The 22,704-nt window shown below is 33.9% G+C and overlaps 1 protein-coding gene and 1 long non-coding RNA gene across 4 annotated transcripts; one reads left to right on the forward strand and one right to left on the reverse strand.

Annotated features, from left to right (window-relative positions):
* Positions 1–3,420: 3,420 nt before the first annotated feature.
* Positions 3,421–7,722, forward strand: LOC144559973 (U11/U12 small nuclear ribonucleoprotein 35 kDa protein-like). 3 transcript variants are annotated; one of them, XM_078309149.1, is made up of 9 exons: positions 3,426–3,645; positions 4,734–4,831; positions 4,948–4,999; positions 5,302–5,372; positions 5,568–5,658; positions 6,071–6,146; positions 6,248–6,326; positions 6,796–7,066; positions 7,268–7,722. In XM_078309149.1, exons 1-9 carry the CDS (start codon positions 3,513–3,515, stop codon positions 7,402–7,404), a joined length of 1,008 nt encoding a protein of 335 aa, XP_078165275.1. In that variant the 5' UTR covers positions 3,426–3,512; the 3' UTR covers positions 7,405–7,722. The 3 variants fall into 3 exon arrangements, with proteins under 3 accessions (XP_078165265.1, XP_078165275.1, XP_078165272.1); XM_078309139.1 differs by having other exon boundaries at positions 3,421–3,645; positions 6,796–7,722; XM_078309146.1 differs by lacking the exon at positions 4,734–4,831 and having other exon boundaries at positions 3,442–3,645; positions 6,796–7,722.
* A 590-nt stretch (positions 7,723–8,312) lies between these two features.
* Positions 8,313–9,203, reverse strand: LOC144560002 (uncharacterized). Its single transcript, XR_013513299.1, has 2 exons — positions 9,060–9,203; positions 8,313–8,539 (listed from the first exon to the last, which is right to left on the reverse strand). It is a non-coding gene; the product is annotated as an uncharacterized LOC144560002 (long non-coding RNA).
* Positions 9,204–22,704: the final 13,501 nt, after the last annotated feature.

Consider the following 22,704-nt stretch of genomic DNA (forward strand, 5'->3'; position numbering starts at 1 on the left):
AAGAATAGATGATTGCATTTTTGTTTTTACTATTTCTCTCATGTTATGTTCCGATTTTTTTATTTATATCAAAAAAATAAATAAAATTTAAAAAAATATCCCAATCCCGACTGAAATTCGAAATTTACCCAAACCGGTTATCCAATAACCGGATTTAGGACAAATGTCCGATTAGTGGATTCCCGAACTCAAGAAATAAAACTGGTTAACCACTAACCGGAATTTTTTTTTTTACCGGTTAATCACTAACCGGAAGTTTTTTTTTTTTTTAAAAAGCAGAAATTTCTAATTTTTTTTATTTTTTGTATTAAAATATTAGAAATGTTGAATATATTTCTTTGAAAATAGATGGAATACAATATAATTTTATTTATTAGAAAGACTGCAAAAAATAACCCGGATCAATATTTCTCAGGCCTGATTTTTCGCGGCTGTAAGAAAAATTAATATCTTTTTTATGTGTTATTGGAAAAAAATAAAAATGTTTAGATTCTGAGTTATTGATACAGGTTCAAAAGTCACTTCTAGGTAATCCATAAAATATTGTGATCTTTCTAGGACATTTAATTTATGAAAAGTTGTATCTATTTTTGAAAAAAAACAAAAACTTTAATTTATTTAATGATTGTTTTTCAAAAAGAATTCTCAGAATAGATACAACTTTTTATAAATTAAATGTACTAGAAAGATCACAATATTTTCTAGATTACCTAGAAGTGACTTTTGAACCGGGATCAATAACTCAGAATCTAAACATTTTTATTTTTTTCCAATAACACATAAAGAAATATATTAATTTTTCTTACAGCCGCGAAAAATCCGCCTGAAAAATATTGATCCGGGTTATTTGTTGCAGTCTTTCTAATAAATAAAATTATATTGAATTCCATCTATTATCAAAGAAATATATTCAACATTTCTAATATTTTAATACAAAAAATAAAATAAAAAATTTCTGTTTTCAAATAAAAAAAAAAGAAAAATGCACAAATGCACAAATCCGGTTAACCAATAACCGGACTCAAATCAAATTTCCGGTTAATGGTTAACCGGACTATTTCAACGGGTCCGGAAAATGGTTAATCGGAAATTTGATTTGAGTCCAGTTACTAGTTAACCGGTTTGGGTAGTTTTTGCAATTTTAATAGCTAGTTGGTTATTTTTTAAAATTTTATTTATTTTTTGGATATATATAAAAAAATTGGTGTTATGTTTATATTTTCATCCAAACTACGTACCTATATTTAGTAGGAAAAAAAATAATGTTAAAATTATACTAAATAAATATAGAACATTTTATAAGAAAATAATAATATCTTACATATAATTTAAGAAAAAATGGACATGAATTTTAACTAACTTTTTTCTTTCAACAAACATTTATAAACATAATCAATTTGAACTTGAGTCATTTGTTTTATTTTGGATAGAAAATTAATTTAGGACTTTTCTATCGTATATTCAAGACAAAAACATGTGATCAATAAAAAGTAAACACTAATATGAAGTGCAAAATTCAAAAGATTTAAAATAAAACTATAAACAAAATGTATTTCAGGTAAAATAAATTATTGTTGCTTTGTTAAACAGTTGGATATATAGGTCATGTAATTTAGTTGTGAAGTAAAATTAATAAATATTAAATTAATTACTCAACTCTATACTATTCATGTTTTACATCTCATTTAATAAATTAGTTATGATTTAAATTAATTCACTTGGTGGAGTAAATGTTGGAAAATAAATTACCTATGATAATGGATCCTACAAGTAGAATAAGTTAATCTATCTAAAAAGTTTTGATGCAGTAGCATAGCGGATGGCATAACTCCACAATAAAACATGACCATATTGTTCTAATTTTGTTGAGCAATTTAGGGGCCCTTAAATTATTAGGCTAGTATACTTCGGTTTGAAATTAAATTAACAAACTATAATTAACTTCAATTTATTCGATTCGATTCGGTTCTTATTTTTTTAATATATTTAATCGGTTCGGTTTAGTTCTAACTTTGAAAACTAAAATGAAAAAAAAAAATTGTTTTGACAATCTTACTTCTTTCAATCGAATAAAAAAGAAAAGAAAAAAAAAACCAGAGATCCGGCACAATAAATCGGAAATAAATATGGTGTGATCCTACAAGATTGCAGGGTCCCTGCAATTCTAATCTCAACCGTTTATATATTTTGAGATTCGTGCACAAAAATTATCTCTTTTTAGGATTCTTACATCCTAATAAATAAATTGTTGGAATTGGAATCGCAGCAGATTTGCTTCCCAATAAACAGTGTTCTAAATAGCGCGCTATAGCGTTTTTGGACCCTAAACGCTAAGCTATGGCATAATAACACGCTATTTGAGCTACGGACGCTATAGCGGTAATAGCAGTAATAGCGTGTAGCGTGTAGCGTGTAGCGCAAATAGCGTCCACTGTGCAACATTAGCTGTTTTTTCTTTTCTTTTCAATTTATATGGACTTTAAATAAAGGCTCGTATTGAATTTTAACTGTGATTTTTTTTTTTTTTTTGCAATTGACGTACTAAACTTTATATTAAACTATTTAATATTTAATGAGAGATCCATCAAACGAAATCAAAATAAGAAAGTTACAACGAGCTATGCAACATGAGTTTTTTTTTTTTTACTTTTCAATTTATATGGGTTTTAAATAAAGGCTTAGATTGAATATATTAAGATATTTCTTGAAGTAACAAAATGATACTTACTATATAGTAGTTTGAATATTTTGAATAGATTAAATAGTTAATTATGTCATGATGTCTAGGTTATTTTGAAATTTAAAATTAAAAAAGATAGATTATGTTATGATGTTGAATATATTTTGAATAGAAAAAGATCAATAGTTTATGATAGATATTTTGAGTCGCAATTTGAACTTTGTATTGGTTCAATATGAATATTATATTTTTTTAATCAATTTGATATTGTTCTATGAAACTTAGATAATGTTGATATTTAGTACAAATATATGATATAATTTTTATATAAAAAAAAAAACACTATATGACATAACTTTTGCTATAACGACGCTATTCGCTATAGCTTTTTTTTTGTAGGTTTTCCATTGTGACACGATAAACGCTATTTAGAACTTCCAATAAATCAAGGGAACATGGAAAACTCCAAAAGCCCCAAATCAACCCAGCGCAAACAAGAGAATTCGGATCCCTCTTATACCTTACCCGCCTTCAGATCCTAAACAGGCCCCAATTTCTTATTGGGTCGGATGGAAGCCAACCCGATACCAGTCTTCTTTTCTTCCCGATACCAGTACTGCTCTCGAGTCATGAGTCAGTGTAGAGTACGTGCGCTGTATTAAGAAAAACTGCACTCTCAATATCTTTATTCTCTTTTTCCCTGAAAGTGAAAACCGACATAAGAAATTGATTCTCCTCACTGGACTCATCACCTCTTTCGATCTCTCTTTTTGTTTCTTTGAATCCTTGGCAGAGGCTGCCAAGTGGGACCCCTCTCTCTTAGATATAGAAAATGAGCAATTTAAACGCGGTGTGGTACGCCGAGTCTTACCATCCAATCCAAGCCGGTAGCATCGACGGTACGGATGTGCTTCCTCACGACAACGCCGTCTATCGTGCTCTTCTCTGCTCTTCCTCCGGCCTCTGTTCGTTTCTCTCTCTCTCTCTCTCTCTAACAACTCTTAGGTAGGTTTTAATTACCACAGTTAAGCAATTGCACAACTTATCTGGACTTGAATCTGAGGTGGAAAATCCTTGATTTAGTTATAAAACCTTACACAGTTAAAACGTATTAGTGAAATGAGGATTGATTATAATTACTCAGTGACTGGTACCAGTATTTTACGTTCTGTCAGGTATGTCCTGGTATAATTTCTGTTCCTTACTGGTACAGTTTTCTCTGAGATCAGCCAGTATTTTCATGTTTGCTTAAGTAGGTTTTAATTACCTCAGTTAAACAATTAAGCAACTTATCTGGACTTGAATCTGAGGTGGGAAATCCTTGATTTAGTTATAAAACCTTACATAAGTTAAAACATATTAATGAAATGAGGGTTGATTATAAGTACTCAGTGACTGGTACCAGTATTTTACGTTCTGTCAGGTATGTACTGGTATAGTTTCTGTTCCTTACTGGTACATTTTTCTCTGAGATCAGGCAATATTTTAATGTTTGCTTAAGTAGGTTTTAATTACTTCAGTTAAGCAATTAAAAAACCTGTCTGGACTGGAATCTGAGGTGGCAATCATTGATTTAGTTATAAAACCTTACATAGTTAAAACAAATTAAAGAAATGAGGATTGATTATAATTACTCGGTGACTGGTACCAGTATTTTACGTTCTTTCAGGTATGTACTGGTATAGTTTCTGTTCCTTACTGGTACAGTTTTCTCTGAGATCAGGCGGTATTTTGATGTTTGCTTAAGTAGGTTTTAATTACATCAGTTAAGATATTACACACCCTGTCTGGACTGGAATCTGAGGTGGGAGTTCTTGATTTAGTTAGAAAACCTTACATAGTTAGAACAAATTAATGAAATTAATATTGGTTTTAATTACTCAGTGACTGGTACCATTAGTTTTCATACTGTCAGGTGTGTACTGGTACCATTACTCAGTGATTGGTACCAATATCCTGTACCACGGTTGAGCTGGCACTGGACAAACAGATATAATTGGTGACCCATTTGGAGATGATTTACTATTTATCTTACTATTCCCTATTATTTCAGATGACCCATTTGGAGATCCAAAGGTTATTGGTGACCCGTATTGTACTGTGTTTGTGGGGCGCCTCTCACGGGAGACTGAAGAAAAAACCCTTAAAGAGGTTTTCCTTCTTCTTTTTTTTCTTCTAGCCTTTTGTATAGTTCTGTGCAATATCCCTTTTGGTGTTTTTTGTAATTTGAATGAATGAAGGTAATATATATGTTTTCTCTTGATAAGGTTATGAGCAAATATGGGCGAGTGAAGAACATAAGATTGGTGCAGGATATTGGTATGAAGTTTTTACATATAATCATTTATTAAATACACATTTTTCTTTCAAATTTCCTCTTTGATCATGAGGTTTCAAAGTTTTTCTTTTGGTCCCTATAAATTCCAACTTGTATCATTTGGTCCTGTCATCTTCTTTCAGGCAAGAGTGTACAAAAGATAACCAACCAAACTCTCAATTCATTTCAGTTTTCTTTTGGACCAAAATGCTTATATGGTGATCCTTTCATTTGTGTAATTTTCTGATGCTTTCAACACAACATTGCTATTTGAACACACTAACACTTTTAACGTGATTTTTAGTTACCGGAGCCTCGCGTGGATATGCTTTTGTTGAATTTGAAACTGAAAGAGAGATGCGTCGAGCTTATGAGGTAATAATAAAGCTCCAATTACTCAATTTCTTCAGAATTTTATTTTGGCGTTTTCTTATGTTCAAGTGCTCTAAATTTCAATGCCTAATGAATGAATGAAGTTGCATTATTTTATGAAATTTTTATTACATATTTTCTTTGTTACTCGTACTGGCATCAAGGATTATATTTTAAAACTTGTTGTAATGCTTTAAGGATGCACATCATTCGATAATTGATGGAAACGAAGTAATTGTGGATTACAATAGGCAACAGCTCATGCCGGGTTGGATACCACGCAGATTAGGTATAGGACAACTTTTTTAATTATTTGTTGAGTGTTTTTACTTTGTTTGCTATGTTTGTCATTTTGCAACTATTGCCCAAAATTATTCAAATATTTGCCACTTGTGCCCCATTCTAGTTTATTATTATGGAAAAAAAAAAATCTTCTAAAAGTGGACTAATATGCACCAACTAAAATCTAGTATCAAGCCTAGAAAATTTATGGGTTCAAGTTTGTCTGAACTTAAAATTTGATTTTTTTCAGTCAGTGTGAACATTATAAAAAAAGTTATAATAGCATTACTTCAACTCTGTTTCAGTCATTGTGTAAAAAGTGTTTCATTATATCTTCAAACCACAAGAAAATTGTGGGTATATTTGCAAAAGCGCATGACAGGATTGTAATAAAAGTTCTGAATTGCACTTGTTAAAAGGAGGGGGATTAGGAGGCAAGAAGGAATCAGGCCAGCTTCGGTTTGGAGGCCGAGAGAGACCATTTAAAGCTCCATTGTATGAAATCAAAATCTCATTAATACTGCGGTTAACTATTTAATCCTGTTTAGTGCATTGCATGAAGATGTAAAGAAATAACTCGGGTTTTGTATGAACAGGAGGCCAATACCTCATGATGAATTGAAGAGGCTTGGTATACCACCACCACCCGAAGGACGATATATACCGCGCTTTAAGGTATTATCTTTTATTTGTTTTAAAAGGATAACAAATGTTTTGAAATTGCTTCTTATGCATTGTCAAAAATTCTAACCAATAAGACAATCCATTGGAGCAACATTTTCTTTTCTTTTTTCTTTTTTTAGTTTTTTTTGGGGTCGTGGGTTTATCACCATTAATGGTCTCAATTAAGATTTAAGACCCTAGTTTACTAAGAGAAAAAAAAATTTCTGAATAATTTTCTCTTTTTTGGTTACCAGTAACCTAAGAATAACATATATTTGAAATCAACAGTATCACAAAATTTCCTTGTATTCAGCATAGCTGCTCAAACTCAAGGGCTTTTTTTTTTAATTGATGAAAGTAGGGAAAACCCACCAGTTTCAAAATGAAATCTTAATTTGTTCTTACCAAAGGTGGTACCTCTAATCATAATTACAGTCCAAAAACTCTTAGGGTTTAATTGTGGCCATTTTTATTTTTAAAGGTTCCATCACCTCCTAGATGTAAAAAGAACAATATAGACACTCAAGATTCACCACTGAGGCATACATCTCGAGATAGGGAAGAAGATACCCACTCAAGGCACAGATCCAAAAATAGGGAAGAACACGAATTGAAATCGAGGCATCAATCTCATGACAGAGAAGATTCATGGTCAAAGAGAAAGCATGAAGATTCCGGAGAATACAATGAGGATTCAGTGCAAATGCATAAATCAAAGGATAAGGAAGAAAAGGTGTCACGATCAAGGCACCGAGCTCGAGATAGGGAAGATACCCACTCAAGGCACAGATCCAAGAATAGGGAAGAACAAGAGTTGCAATCGAGCCGTCAATCTCAAGATAGGGAATATTCATGGTCAAAACGCAAGCATGAAGATTCTGGAGATTACAATGAAGATTCAGTGAAAAGGCATAGATCGAAGGAGTCACGATCAAAGCACCGAGATAGAGATAGAGATAGAGATAGAGATAGGGAAGATTCAAGATCAAGGTATGGTGACAGGTCCAAGCATGGAGTAGATTCCGGAGAAGATTCATGGTCAAGAGAGAGATCTGAGGAGAGAGAATCTAGGTCATACAAGCAACATTGAAGTTCTTTAGAAGAATGCAATGAAAACCCGATAGAGCGCATTCATACAAAAGAGAAAGGTCTCATCATCATAGAAATAGATCGACAAGCCAAGACTATGGTCATTAAAAATTGACTTCTACATGATTTTCTTTTTGGATGTGTTGTAAAATGTTTAGACTAAACAAGTTATGCATAAAGGGTATGGAGGGGAGTTCAAAGTTCTAGGGCTTCATCTCTATATCAGCTTGGTGGCTGTTGAAATTCAAATGTGGCAATTTTTTATTTTCAATTTGGATTAATATCTTCATTCAAAATCCAAACAGTCAAAATTTCTAAATTGTTCACTATGATCTTGATATGAAAATGTACTTGCAATTAAATTTTATATTTTTTAGAAATATTTACTATTTTACTACTTTTGAATGGTCTAAAATCTTTAAGATCAAGTGATGATGTTGAACAGTCAGATTCGACTATTTGAACTATGTAAATGTAGATTTTGATAGAAAGTACGGATTAATGTGCGCTATGCATACTACTGCAGTCCTATGCAAAGTGCATCTTGGTTTATATTTGTGGATCTACAACTTTATTTTCAAAGTCCAAACAAATCGATTTGAATTGATTAATGTGATTTCAATTTGATTTCATATGAAAATGCATTTGGAGGCCAAATTTTACATTGTTTTAAATTCATTTACTGTATTTTTAAATAGTTAGAAAATCATCACTTTTGAACAACTCAAAATTTTATATTAACTGCTGCACCATTTGCCTTGAAGGAAATCCTATATTATTTGTGAGCAAGTCATGCCGTTAAGGATAAATCAAAACAACAACAAAAAAAATGCAAATATGATTGAACAAATTATTCATTTTTAATGAAGCACTAAAACATGACAACAAATAGGATACGGATGAATATTAAAAGTGAAAAAAAAAAAACAAATATTATTAGTTGTCAACTCTGATTTTGAGGTAATACACATTCTTCAGAAACAATTATCACACAAGAAAAAAAAACCACACGAAATCCTTAAAAAAAATTAAAGGAATACAGTATCAACAAAACAGATGCTCCAAAACTTGCTTCTATACCTTTCCAAAAAGATTTTGTGTCAGAGGAATTGAGAACTTCAAATCGAGAAGATAGACTGCCAAAAACAAAATTTATAACAAGGTCAGTTGAAGTGGAGGCCTTAACAAGTCAGTTGGATTTGGATTCTTTTGATGTAAAAGCTACTGGTACTGGTACTGGTACTGGTACTGAAGGTCTGAGGTGGTGAATTAATTGCTGCTTTAGTGCAATTACCAGAAGATCATTCATACCTTTTTGTTGCTATAAACATCTAAGTTGTTTTGTTTTTTTGTTACTCGAATGTTTCTTATTTGATTTCAGTTTGATTTGAATCTCAGTTGATGTAGTTTCAGTAGATTCCTTTTTGAGCATTGGGTCAGGTTAATGTTTAATCTAAGGAAATCTGGTACCCCAGGCCCCAGGGCTTGGTACCGGTTGGTACCATAGGGCTTCAGTGCTTTAATACATTGTACTCAGTAAAAGGTTTCCAATATGAAAGGAAATTGGCAGCAACAAGGTCAATTATGTCTTTTACACAATAGCAGAAGAAACTGCTGAGAGATTGATGGTACATTGGTGAAACATTCATTACTCACTGAGAAAAGAGAAGGTAGAGATGTTCAATGCATTCAAATCAAGGGAACTCAAGAATCAGGAGCTGGAGTATCAGTAACTGGGGCAGGAGGCTTATGTGCAAGTAGAGGAGAGAGTGCCTTCACTACTATGCTCATGCTTGGCCTGAACTCACTTGAGAAATTCTCTTCAAATTTTCTGCTGGATTTTTTTTCTCTATTCTTTAATAGTGGAAGTAAAAGAGAAGCCACACAAATCTATATATTTCTCAAGAGAAAAATGTATCTTCAGTTTCTATATTTTTCTTAGTTACCTTGTGCCTTAGAAATGATTGCATTTTCATTTTTTTGTTCTCCTATCATTCCTTCTGCTATCCACTGGCGATAAACATGAACTAGGTATGAATTATTTTGGTTTAGGTTTAATATCTTTTTTTACTAGAATGAACAATTTATTTTTCTTACAACTAGCTGATTTCATCAAGTTATGTGGTATTTCAGAAATTAACTTAATCGGTAATATTTTGAGGAGAAAACACTCAACAGTGACCACTTATATTAAAATTAATAATTTCTTAAAAGTACATATGTTAAATAAAGTGTGTTTATGATATTCAGAAAAGAGCCGACAAAAACAAATTATCGAGAAGATCACGGCAATAATCTCGATTTATAACCGTGCTATATGGAGACAAATATTGGATTTGCATGAAATTTACATATTTTTTCATGTGAGCATTGTAAAATGCTATTTGCATATCATATCCTCAACTTCAGTGGACGATAGTACCGACTATAGAAAATTTCGTAACATTATTATTATACAAAATATGCTCAGTATCAAATGACACAAATAAAATACAATTAATGAACAATATATTAATCTTTTATTGAATTGAACAACATATAAGAAGAAAACACAGGAATAATGAAAATAAATAATTAACGGCCACAATCATAGTTGCAAACACAAGCGTAGACTTGTGGATTTCCTTCAACACAAGAGCCATAACCATTTTGTGCTCCGTGACTTTCATAACACTGTTTTCTACAATTTGACAAGTTGCATCCGCTCGGGCTGAAAACGACTTGACACCTTTTTGTCGCTTCTACTTTTGGAATCATTGTCTCAACTACACAAGAATTAGCAAAAAAAAATAATATAACAAGCTATTATATAGTGAAAATGAAGAAACTAGTGCCAATAAATATACGTGATAATAATAAAGGATACTGATATATTGGATAAAGACACCAAAATAGTAGTTATTCTCTAATTGATGAAAATTGTAAAAAAAAATTACATTTAAATGATAAATACTTGGAGAAATTCAGTGAGTGACTTGGAGAAATTCATAAAGCATTTAAGACTATATATTTTTGTGTTTAAATAATACCTGAAGCAGCCACAAGAACAAAAAGAACAATGACAACAGGTAACTTGGTCATCTTTGATTTATCCTGAAAACTTGGCTCTTTCTATCTCTTCAAATTAGCTAGAAAAATTTAATTATGTGCTTAAATGAATTGTCTCCAAGTGACTTTTATAGCTTCCTTGTGTTGTTGAATTGTTTACTCCATATTTGGTTTGTTATCATAATTCGGTAATTAGGTTAGATTGTTTTCAACTTCAATTTGGTTATCATCACTTGGTTTAATTATTAGAAAACAAAAACTTACAAAATAAATCCTCAGGATCTGCTATTTGGTTATTCAGTTGGTCAATGCCTACTGAGAAAAAGGTAAATCAATATAATTTGCATAGCTAAAATTATTTAAACATATTTTAAAGTTGGTAAGAGGGTGAGCTATTTCAACTCCCACCATATTTAGTTATTATTGGATGGAAAACAAGATTGTTTTGAAGAGTAATATGTGCGATATAAATGCATTTTGTTTAGAATTTGGTTATTATTTAAAGGACATAAAAAGTTTTTTACTATTTCTCTCACGTTGTTGTTTATATTTCCAACCAAACTAGATACCTAAATTTAGTAGAAAAAAAAATAAAGGATGTTAAAATTATTCGAAACAAACATAGAACATTATCTAAGAAAATAATAATATCTAACAAACAATTAAAGCAAAAGTTTGCATAAATTTTAAGTTTTTAACTAACTTTTTTTTTTCAACACAAATGTATAAGCACAGTCAATTAACACAAATCTTAAGAGAAAAGGGTATAATGTTTTATCGCATCAAAAATCGTGCTGGCACATCAAAAGCTGTTTGACTGCATCGAGATTTGTGTGGATTGCACAACTCTCCATAAAAATGTAATTTTCTGAATTGCAAGTTTCTAAATTAGTCCATTAATGATTTGATTTTTGTCTAAATTATTCTACACATTTACACCCTATTAAATACATAAATGAGTGAGTCTATGGTACTATGCATATTACGATTTGTTACCGTGCTACGGCTCTATATTCGAGTTTTCAAATCCTAACAGTCGATCCGAACCGTTCATCTTGTTCTCCATATTAATGTGTTTGGAGACCAAATTTTACATTTTTTTGAAATTTTTTTACTATTTTTTTAGATTTATTGAAAATCACTGTTTTTGGATGGTCCAGAATTTTCAGATCAAGTGATTTTCTAAATATCTAAAAAAATAGTAAAAAATTTTCAAAAAATGTAAAATTTGGTCTCCAAACACATATTAATATAGAGAACAAGATGAATGATTCGGATTGACCGTTAGGATTTCAAAACTCGAATATAAAGCCGTAGCACGGTAACAACCCGTGATATGCATAGTACTGTAGACTCACTCTACATAAATTGTCTAATATCTTACTTCCATATTATAATTGTAACAATCATATATGACAGTATACAATTCATAATTATGCTCAGCATTGTATATATAATCCAACAGCAGATTCCAACATGAAAGAGGTTGTTGAATCGGGAGAGTGGATTTCCAATGGAGGAGAGCTTGTGCTTGAGATGTGAGAAAAGATTGAACCACAGGGAGTAGAAAGAGGGCAAGGAACAAGAGAATGCCTCTCATTGCTAAAATGCTAAAAGCCCAACTTACAGATTGTGTGGTTACTTATCAAGGCACCAGGGCTGGCCCTCTTATGTACTCAGCGGTGAGACTGGATGATGCGGCAGCTAGGAATTCAAACAGAGCCAATAGACGTGCTTTGGTTTTAAACAGAGCCATTATAAAGCCGAATTACTGAATTTGGTTTTAAATTGAATGAAACATGTTTAATGAATACGGATTTGTATATAAAAAGAGTAGACTTGTGTGTGTGACATAAAGCGTTCCCGTTACGATTTTGTTCGTTAAGCTCATGTGCTGGTTTAGTAGTGATAAAGAAGAGTATAGAGTCACAAATAGAACAAAACAAACAATAAAAACTTCCCTACCCAACAGGGGTTTCCATACATATTTAAAGTAAAACAAAATTAAAAGCTATCATAGCAAATGCCAACTAATAAATACTATTAATGCAAATTTTAGTAAACCAACAAATGTTTTAATTCTTAACAAAACTCATGCGGCCAAAGCAACAAAAATGTTTAATTGTTTCAAGACTCCTAGAAGACCTCCTTGCAACATATCACCCATGCATGCATCTTGATAAAATATTATTTAGTCAAACTTGTTGAATTAATTCCTTAGAAGTATGGCCCATGTCATTGAATATTTGAATCAAATTTCAAGTTGTACATATAAATCCTTGGTCGTCCTGAATCTGGTGTGGTTATCGTTTACGTCTGAATCTGACAGATATGCCTTCAATACGCACTGTGTCAGTGCGTAACTTCAGTAGTTAAATGGTGTAATGACTCCAGCACACTAGCGAAATTAATATGAATAGAGACAGGAACCAGTGGACTTAGCGTATCTTTGGTTCACATTGAGCCAAGAGAGACGTGCTTGACTGCCAATTACATACCCGAATTACTGAACATGTACAGTGGACTTATCAATTATATACACTGTAGTTGAGAAAACGAGCCAACAGACGCGCGTGCTTTGCCTTCCAATTAAAATTTATTGCAACATAGTACATAAATAGGGATTTGGATGTCAAAAAAGGTTGACTTTTGTGTGCTACCTAGCTGTCATCTTTGAATTAACCATGCCCTATTGCATTCATTGAGCCCACTAGTGGAGAAAGGGTTGGGTTGAGAGGGAAATAAGAAACCTTCATGTAAGACTTTCGGGGTGTCATTAATGGACTGTGGACAGCAACACAATTCTTAATCTGTATGAAGGGATTGGGTTGAGATTGCAACACAACTCCTTTTTCTATTGACAAGTTTTATCAAATTTGAAATAGTATGCCCTCATAATAAGCTAGCTGACTTTTATTCTTTTGAATGCGATTTAATTAATTCTACCTTTCGGTTATGTCACCCTATTGATTAAAAATCTTAAAAGCAGAATTTCGGGTTTATTATAAATTTTCTAACTAAGGTGTTTTTAAGCTCACCAAGTCCTTTGGTGAGTTTAACTCCAATATCTATCTGATTGACATCAAATGACAAATCCAAATTGTTGAAACTATTCTACGTACTTTACAAGTATTGTGTTTACATTTTAAATATATAAAGTTTGTAATTAATCTAATATAAAATCAAACGGTCAAAATTAATTTATTAATCCTTTTTTTTACCTCTTTATCAGTTTTCAGGCTTTGTTAAATATAATTAAGACGTGTGGCCTTATTTTCTTTCCTTGACCTGCGTCTTGTCGTCCCTCCCAATTTTGTTTAGTGAGGACACTGACAATGTTGTACTGTAACTTTCTTGATTAATTTAGGATCTCTGCATTGTAGTACTTGCCAACAGATGGAAATTTTATAAGATAGACCCTTGGATAAATTTTCTGAGCAGATAACTAAATCTCATTACAGCCTGCTTTATTAGTAGATTCAACATATTTGATGATATCTGAAAAAAGAAATTATTCTTATCATATAGGTTGCAATTAAATATCATTATTACATGATGAATATTTGATGGTAAACTCACAGAACATACAGAAGATATTACAATAATATTATAAGCACGATGAATATTTCGCACCAGGCGTTCATAGAATAAGTGAATATTAATAAAGCATAACAACCTTCAAATACAAAATACGAAATAAAGTATAGTTCTCTAAAACTGAATTCTAACTGCCAAGTAAACTAATCTTCAAACACAGAAGCTACGTACTACATACCAGAATTTATGATGCAGTTGTGACGACAGCACGTCCCAAACTCTACTCCGCATATGTATAGGTTTTGTGAGATATTGAACAATTTAAGATGAGATTAAGACAAGAAGAGAGAAATCACAAGAGAAGATAAAAAACATATCATATAATATCAAAAAATTTGAAGAAGAAGTTGACATGCCATCTCTTCGTATAATACATCCATCATATAATAAATAACGTACAAAAAATAAAAGTCCAACTTAAAAATTAATAGCACATAATGACTATCTCTTGGAAACTCTAACATAATTAAAATGACATGGAAAATATAAATAGTCAAACTTAGAAAATAATAATATAATAAAATTTCATAGAAAATACAATATAATTTAATATTGCAATTATTCATCATAGAAAATGATGAACTAGTGGGACCCATGGGACCTCCTTCTTGGGACTTGTACTTTATCATTTAAGAAGATTAAAGAACAATTAACTTGTACCGAGTCCAAATCCAAGTCCGAGTCCGAGTCAGTTTGGTTTTCGTCAAGTTGGCTATTGACATCTAGATATTATTCACCACCTCTTGCATTGATGGACAGAGTGATGGGTTATTATTCAAACAATAGTAAGCAATCTGAATCAATTTGAGCATTTCATCGATGACTTGTCCAGTTGGTGGTTCAATGTGTTGGTCAAGGATATCTTAGAGTATGATTTTGTCATCATCAGAAGTTGTAATCTGTTATGACAGTTTATAATTCAGTTTTAGAGATATAGAAGATTTCTTATTTAGAAACTATATATGAAAGTTTCTAAGTAAGAAACGGTTTATAAACTCAACACTAGCCAAATGGTTGGCTCTAATTATTTCTCATTTTTAATTTATTGCTAATGTGACTTAATAGAAACTCTAAAATTATTTTAAGAGATGTGAGATTTAGAAACTTAAAGAACTTAAAATTATTTTAAGAGATGTGAGATTTAGAAACTTAAAAAACTTAATTTGTAAAAATTAATTAATAGTTATTTAAAAATTCATTTGTGTTACTCAGATATAGATGCTCTTAGAGGACATATGAAAGCTACAGTTATGCATAGGGAAACCACCACAAACAATCAAACTCTTTTTCGTGTTTTGTATTTGGTGGGTCCACCAAATAATTTCAATCTCTCACAACTGTAGTCTGTAGATCAATAGCGATCTTTTGTTGTTACTTGTTAGATTAACATTTCAATGGCGATCCATTGTTGTTACTTGTTATTTATGAAAGGAAAAAAAAAAAATCAAATTTTTATCCAACGGTTCGGATCACCTTTCCTTTTTCTCGAAACAATTCGGGTGGAGAAACTATATAGTGTAACATTTAAAAGAAAATACACCGCAATCTCATAATTAAAGTTAAATATACTATAATTTGTTAGTGGACAAACTTTAATTATCTACCCATCTTCTATTTTTTAAAAATATAAACTTTAATCACATAACATCAGTAACTATATATATCTTGAAAGGGAGGCAAGAGGACAGAAAACAACCTTGCACGCATCGTGGGAAAAAAAAATGGAGTCTTATTTGATACTTTTTTTTCCAGCATTTTTTTTAGTTGGCAAGAATGAATGAGAAAGACGATACCCATTTCATAAAAGTAGCCCATCCGATCATATCAAGAAAATATTATTCATATTATCCAAAATCTCATCATTCTCATTCTCGTGAAATTTTGCCATCCGAACATGCACTACAACAAAGTAGATACTTTTTACGAGGGAAAAAATGCCTTTATGACGGTCGGCCGTTGCAAAAAGTACCGTTGCAAAAAGAAAAAAACTGAAAAATGAGAATAGTTTGTTGCAAAAAGTCATTTTTTTATCCTCATAAAAAGTGTCTCATTCTTGTTGTGATGGTCGAAAATTTCTATTTGAAGAGTTGAGAGATAATTATAATTTTTGCAGGATGCATATATGTTCATTGAAACTCAAGCTATAGTTAAGAATATTTTCATCCACAAAGAAAGGAGTGGTTTTGCAAATCCGGAATTATATCATGAGTATTTTCCATGTACCAGACTTGGTCACCGTCAACAATTAATTAAATGATTCGCTAATCCCCACTTCTTTATTTTTTTTGAAATTTTGTTTATTCAATTATGAGATGTTTTGTTCAACATGATATTCTCTAACTCAAAATTAAGCTACTTTCTAATTTGTGTAAACTGATACATTATCGGACACGGATACTCCACATAAACCCCCTCACCCATATATGATACTTGCTAATTTTGTTCAACATGATATTCTTTCTTCTATCTCCATTTTTATATTTAGTTTTTTGTTTAGTTATTTTAAAAATAAAATTAACTAATTTACCCTTCTTTTATTCTCCTTCTAATTCACTGTGAACGCAAAACCAGTTTGACTCTGTATGATTGGGAAACCACAAAACAAACCAAAATACAAAACATATCCACAAAGCAAATTAAAAGCCCTCTATCCAAATCTTTCACTTCAAATAATGAACTTGGAGAATGAAGTGATATCAGCAGCGGCGGATCTTAGTACATGTTGTGGGGTGCTAAGCCACCCCTATAATTTTAGAATTTGTTTACCAAGTACATTGAACCTTCACTGAATTTTTCTTTTTGTACATATTAGCCCCAATATATAATACTATAAGAAAACTTATAAGCGGTTGAATGCAAAATTTAGAAATCAAATATGTAAGGCTGCCTTTTCATTTCTATATACTTGCTTCGGTTTTCTAATCATCAGTATTGAAAAAAGGAAAAAATTATTAGTCTTGGAAAAGTCAAAATGGAAAAATATTGTACGTAGTCAAGTAATTGGCAATCTTGGGTAATAGAGAGGATTTCGAATATGAAAGCTGCACCTTCTCTTTTTTCAAGAATATGTAACCCTAAACTTTGTAATTACTGCTTTATATACGAAAACCTACAGTCAAATTTTGACAAAAAGAAATAGAAAAAAAAATAAACAAGAAAAGTGTCTAAAAAAATCTTCAACGGAGCAAGCAGAAAACAAGAAAAAAAAAAAAAAAAAGGTATCCAAAGAAAAATTGCACAATTTCATGGTATCCTTAATTAAAAATAATATTTACCCCCCATTCCCTCCCCCCACCCACCCACCATATTCAAAGTGAAAGGAACAAATTAAAAATTCTAATAGTCCATAAAAGACGTAATAACAGTCAGCATATATAAACGACGTACTCATGAGGGAATCTATTGTGGTCAACTTCAAACCATACATCTCCCCTTTTTGCCGGCCATTTTTATTAATATCCCTAAAAAAAATAAAATTTTTAAAAATGTCCCGGTTCCTCATTTTTTATTAAAAATGCCCTAAACGCCTGGGCCTGGGGCGGCCCAAAACAGCCAGTGAGGCGCCACTCCCTGGGGCGCCTCACTGGTATTTGGTTTTTTTTTTTTTTTTTTTTTTGAGAAATAGGATTTTGATTTGAATAATTTTGTTTAAAATAGTGTTTAGTTTATGTATATGTGTATGTGTATGTCAAAAAATAAAATCCAGATACTATTTTAGAACTGTAGTTATTTCTATCATATTCAAAAATAATGCAGCCCATGTTCAACCTAAATAGCAGGAATTTAAAATTCATAAAATCCAGATACATTACTAAATAATACAGTACCGTCGAGTCCATAGAATAAGGTAACATAAAATTCATACAGCAACAACTAGTTCAAATAGCAATTATACAAACCGTTACATTTAAAACATAAAATACTACAACAACATACAGTTCGGGTCTAAGCCTTACGAGATGAGGAGCTTGCTCCCTTTTTTTCCTCAGCCCGACGGACGCACGCAGGACACTCCCACGTAGTGAGACGAGCGTCATTCAGCAGATCTGCATGCGGGTCCATGCAATTGGGATGAACAGCTTTGCCACATTTATAACAGAAGAACATATCCACCATATCTCCGTTCAGCTCACATAAGCAGCACTGTCCCCATCCAGGTGGAGGGACCCTGTCCACCCAGCCTTCCATCAGCATTTTTCTAATTGATGGATCAAGAGTGCTCAGAAATTCTTCATTATTTTTGGGTGAAAATAATCTTTCCAAATTCCTCATCGCGTAGGCTTCAGCCGTCCAAAAATTATTAATGAGTGCTCTTTTTGCTTCGCGTTCGGTTTCAGTTCTTCCTCTATTTTTTCCAACTTTGGGTGCCATTATAACTAGGGTTTCAAGTGACAGCAATTGATTAGGAAGGCTAATTATGTGCGTAATTAAATACTAACTCTACAGTAATCAACGGCTAATTAGAAAATAATTAGAAAATATATAAAAAATAATTGAAATAAATATTTTAAAAATAATTAAAAGAAATATTTAAAAAATAATTACAAAAAATATTTAAAAAATTATTAAAAAATTATTTAAATTACCTGTAGCTGTAGTCGCCCAGAAAATCGCCCGAAATCGCCTTGAGCGCTTTCTCCCTTCTTTCTGCCTTTGAGGTGGAAGGTAGACTGATGTTGGAGTGAGAAGAGAGAGAGAGAAAAAACGAATAAATAGGCATCCCTAGTGGACCGCCCGTGGCCCAGGCGGTCAGGACCCTAGCAAACCGCCCCTGTCACAGGCGGTCTGCTGGGAGTGTGGGTCGCAAATAGTGAAGAAATTGTAATTACTTGAATATAATTTCTTAGTTTGAATGTAATTACTTGAAGTATACATGTGCTGCTTTTAATTATATTGTTGAACTTTAATTGTATTGTTGAACTTTAATTGTATTGTTGAACTTTAATTGTATTGTTGAACTTTAATTGTATTGTTGAACTGTGTTATAATAATGAAATGTAAAGTGCAAACAACATAATACCAACATGAACATAAAATAAAAAAACGTAATGTCAACATAATACAGCAGTCCCATAGTCAAAATACTACAGTCAGAAATATATCACAATAAACAAAAACTCTACAATCATCATCTTCGTCTCCTTCCGGATAGAGACAACCTAGGAGCCGCTACGCCCTTGCCATGCCTGTGCGGCTGCACGCGCCTCTGCGGACTCACATCTCGGAGTGCATCCTCTCCCAAATCCTCCTCATCGTCCCCCATATCCTCATCCTCGTCCCCCGTATACATGTGCTGCGTACCTGTCCTGGCTGCCCGTGGATCAAATCCAGCAGCTGACTCTGCATTGGTGTACGCAGCTCCCATGGATCTTGCTCCCAGCTTGCAGAATACGTGGAAGGAGGCGGTGCGCCAAATAATGCAGAGACAAAGCCATCTGCATTCTGAGATGAACTCCCACCAGCCTCAAAGTCATGCTCCATCTCCACTCCATATCGTGGTCTGTGGGAGCCATACGCCTCTGCATCTGTATCTGCCGGGTCCAGCTCATTTATGCTAAATATGGGATCGGCATTCCAATGAGGTGCTCCATCCTAGATTAAAATAATGTTAGTTTTGCTACATACAAAGAACTCTGCAACAAATAATGGTATAATTGGCGACTGACCGTGCCAAGCTCTACTGCAACTCCGTATTTATTTTTATAAGCATCCCATCCTTGGGTATTCAGCACCCAGTCGTGGAACGCCCAACCTGAGTCATCAGCTGCATAATTGGAAGTTAACTGAGTTAGAACGAACAATTCAACGGAAATAAGAATATTGTGTGTGTCGTACTTTTAATATTAACTTGTAATTACCTGCAGGAGCTTGCGGCATCTCATCGCCGTAGACAGGGACTCGTTGATAATCTGGATTTCGCGGTGCAGACTGTATCTCCCGCCAATTGATGTTCTCCCCAGCATCGCGCAGCATGCCAACGAGGCGGCCTTCAAAACCGCCTGTCTCCACGATTGGTGCAGTGTGCTCGAGCATCTGGCATCCTATATATCGCCAAGCATCCTTCGCCATGCACGCCAAGCTGTGTCCAACTCCTCTCATAGCGGTCAACAGCTGCACACAACATGATTATGCCTACAGTAAGTAATCTGGATTTGCACTTTAAAATTAAAGTATGTTTCGGTTTTACTTACCGCGCGAGCATTGATCGGACCCCAGGGCATATAATTGCTGGATGAATCCATCAGCCTACGTCGTAGGGTCTCGCCATAATGGCCTGTCAGGTAGACTGACGGCATGCCCCATCTCTGGTACCATACGACATATCTCAGATCCCCGGGACCAGCACCCAACGATGTAGTATCTGGCGGGCTCCATAAGTGCTGCTCCGGATGTCGAGCCCAGTTGTACTGCATGACGAAATGCTGGCTCCAGTCAACTTTAGCCTTAGTGTGCGCCGTTCTGCAAGTGCAATTAATTAGAAAGTAGAGAAACAGTGGATATATTAAAGTTAAAAATTAATTAAGTAGAGAGAACTTACTTGTGGAACTTGTCGGTAGCATCCTTGCCCATCAACGGGTGCTCCGGGATGAAAGCATCCAAGCCAAACTGCCGGGATACCCGATCGGGGTAATGGTACTCCACGATCCAGAAACAGACGACCGGTCCCCGATAATACCATAGATGTGTCTGCTCTAATGTCAGCGGGCTCAGCCATCTGCGCTGATACCATGCACGATACGGAAACCAATCGATATTCCCATCTCGGAGCATCTGGAGCTGACCCCGGACATAAGAAATCCCCCTGCCCCTCTCTTCATGATCGTGATGACTGCCCCATATGGCGGCGTATGCGGGGCATCTGGCTGGCTCAGGGCCTCCCCAATCGGGATGCGGCAATGGTATGACTGGCCGATTTATGGGCAGATGTGACCACGACCAATGCTGAAGCAGTAGAAGTGGTCCAAAAAGCTGTTTATTCTTGACCTGAAAATTTACTTACAATAAAAACTGGGTGCTTCTTATCCAACCTTCAATAACAACGTATAATAATACAGACTTACCAGACAAGCATGACAGAGGCCTCTGTATAAGTGGGCGAGGACAGCTCCACCCCAGTTCCATCTCGATTCTTTCTCCAAGTCCCTCAGCAGGGAGAGATACATGATCGGAACCGCGTCACCGCTGGAATCCTCGAACATGACAGCACCGCACAAATCCAGCACATATGCTCTAGTATACCTGCAATATAAAATAATCAATGTAATTAATTGAGACTGTTGAGCAACTACTAAGTTAATTTAAAGAGTGTAATAGTACCTCCTGACCGCCTCAATGTCATCAGTATCAATTTCTAACTGCCTCCCATAGAAGTGATTCCGGAGTGCCTTTAGAGAAATGCAGTACCCGGAATAACGAAACTCCTCCTCCTCCCCCTTCTTCTTCTTGTATTTCTTCTGCAGAGTCTTCGGATCACACCCTAACAACTCCGGTATCATCCTCTGCAGATCTGGATGGTCTGAGATGCCACCTATGGGGTCGCCATCGATACGTAAACCCCATAAGGCGCTCACATCACCAAGGGTGACTGTCATCTCCCCGACCGGGAGATGAAATGTATGAGTCTCGGGTCGCCATCTCTCCGCTAGACCATGCATCAGAGACACATCGATCTTACTCTGCGGCATGGTGGCAAGCTGGTACAACCCGAGGTTCGAGATGTATCGCTGCATTTCTCTGTGTGGAATGAATGGAATCTCAGACCTGCGGTGCCTCACCGTAAGCATGACATCATCCTGTATTTATTATCAATTTGCCATTTTTTAGTAACTCAAAATAATGTCATTTTTTTTTAAGTATAAAAATCACGTACCTCAAGAGATGCCAATGAGACGCGGTGCTTAACATGATGGGTCCATAGAAGAGGACTAAATGTGTCAGGATCATGCACACCATCTGGAAAATTGGCCTGAGACGACGGATCCGCTCCAGTCGGATCCTCAAAACCCCTGCCAGTCGTATCATCATACGACGACGGGCCCTCTCCAGTCGGATCCACGGAGAAAGTGCCAGCTCCTCTCGGATCCACCGAGGACGTGCCAGGTCCACTCGGATCCACAGCCTCTGCACCCTCTGCAGGCTCAGCTCGTACTCCCCACCGTCTAACTCTAGGCATACTACATTTGCCAAAAAATATTAATCAAAACGTACAATTTATATAAATTTTTTTAATAAGAATTGCATGTATATTTTCCCAAAATAATTGTAGGTAAATAAATTGCATGTATATACAATTAATTTACACTTTGCATGTAAGTAAATTGCATGTATATGCATTTTTTTTTTACAAAAATTAATTTTGTTGAAAATAAATAAACTTTACAAAAAAGAAAAGAAAATGCATATACATTTTTTTTGGGTGTATATGCAATTTGTTTACAAAAGTAATTTTGCATGTACATGCATATACATTTTTTTTTTGGGTGTATATGCAATTTGTTTACAAAATTAATTTTGCATGTACATGCATATACATTTTTGGTAAACAAATTAATTTTACAAAAAAAAACAAAATTGATTGTTAAATAAAAAAATGCGTATACATGCAATTTACATACAATTATGGGTTATTTTTTGTAGATTTATTGAAAATCATATA

Source organism: Carex rostrata, chromosome 1 (assembly GCF_964058835.1).
Source record: "Carex rostrata chromosome 1, lpCarRost1.2, whole genome shotgun sequence".
Classification (NCBI taxonomy): domain Eukaryota; kingdom Viridiplantae; phylum Streptophyta; class Magnoliopsida; order Poales; family Cyperaceae; genus Carex; species Carex rostrata.

What these genes read in the sequence shown, in the direction of transcription:
- LOC144559973 (XM_078309139.1), top strand. Translation starts at nt 3,513, where the DNA reads ATGAGCAATTTAAACGCGGTGTGGTACGCCGAGTCTTACCATCCAATC. An exon ending in CTGCTCTTCCTCCGGCCTCT is followed by an intron (nt 3,646 to 4,733) that starts GTTCGTTTCTCT and finishes CTATTATTTCAG; the next exon opens with ATGACCCATTTGGAGATCCA. An exon ending in AAGAAAAAACCCTTAAAGAG is followed by an intron (nt 4,832 to 4,947) that starts GTTTTCCTTCTT and finishes TCTCTTGATAAG; the next exon opens with GTTATGAGCAAATATGGGCG.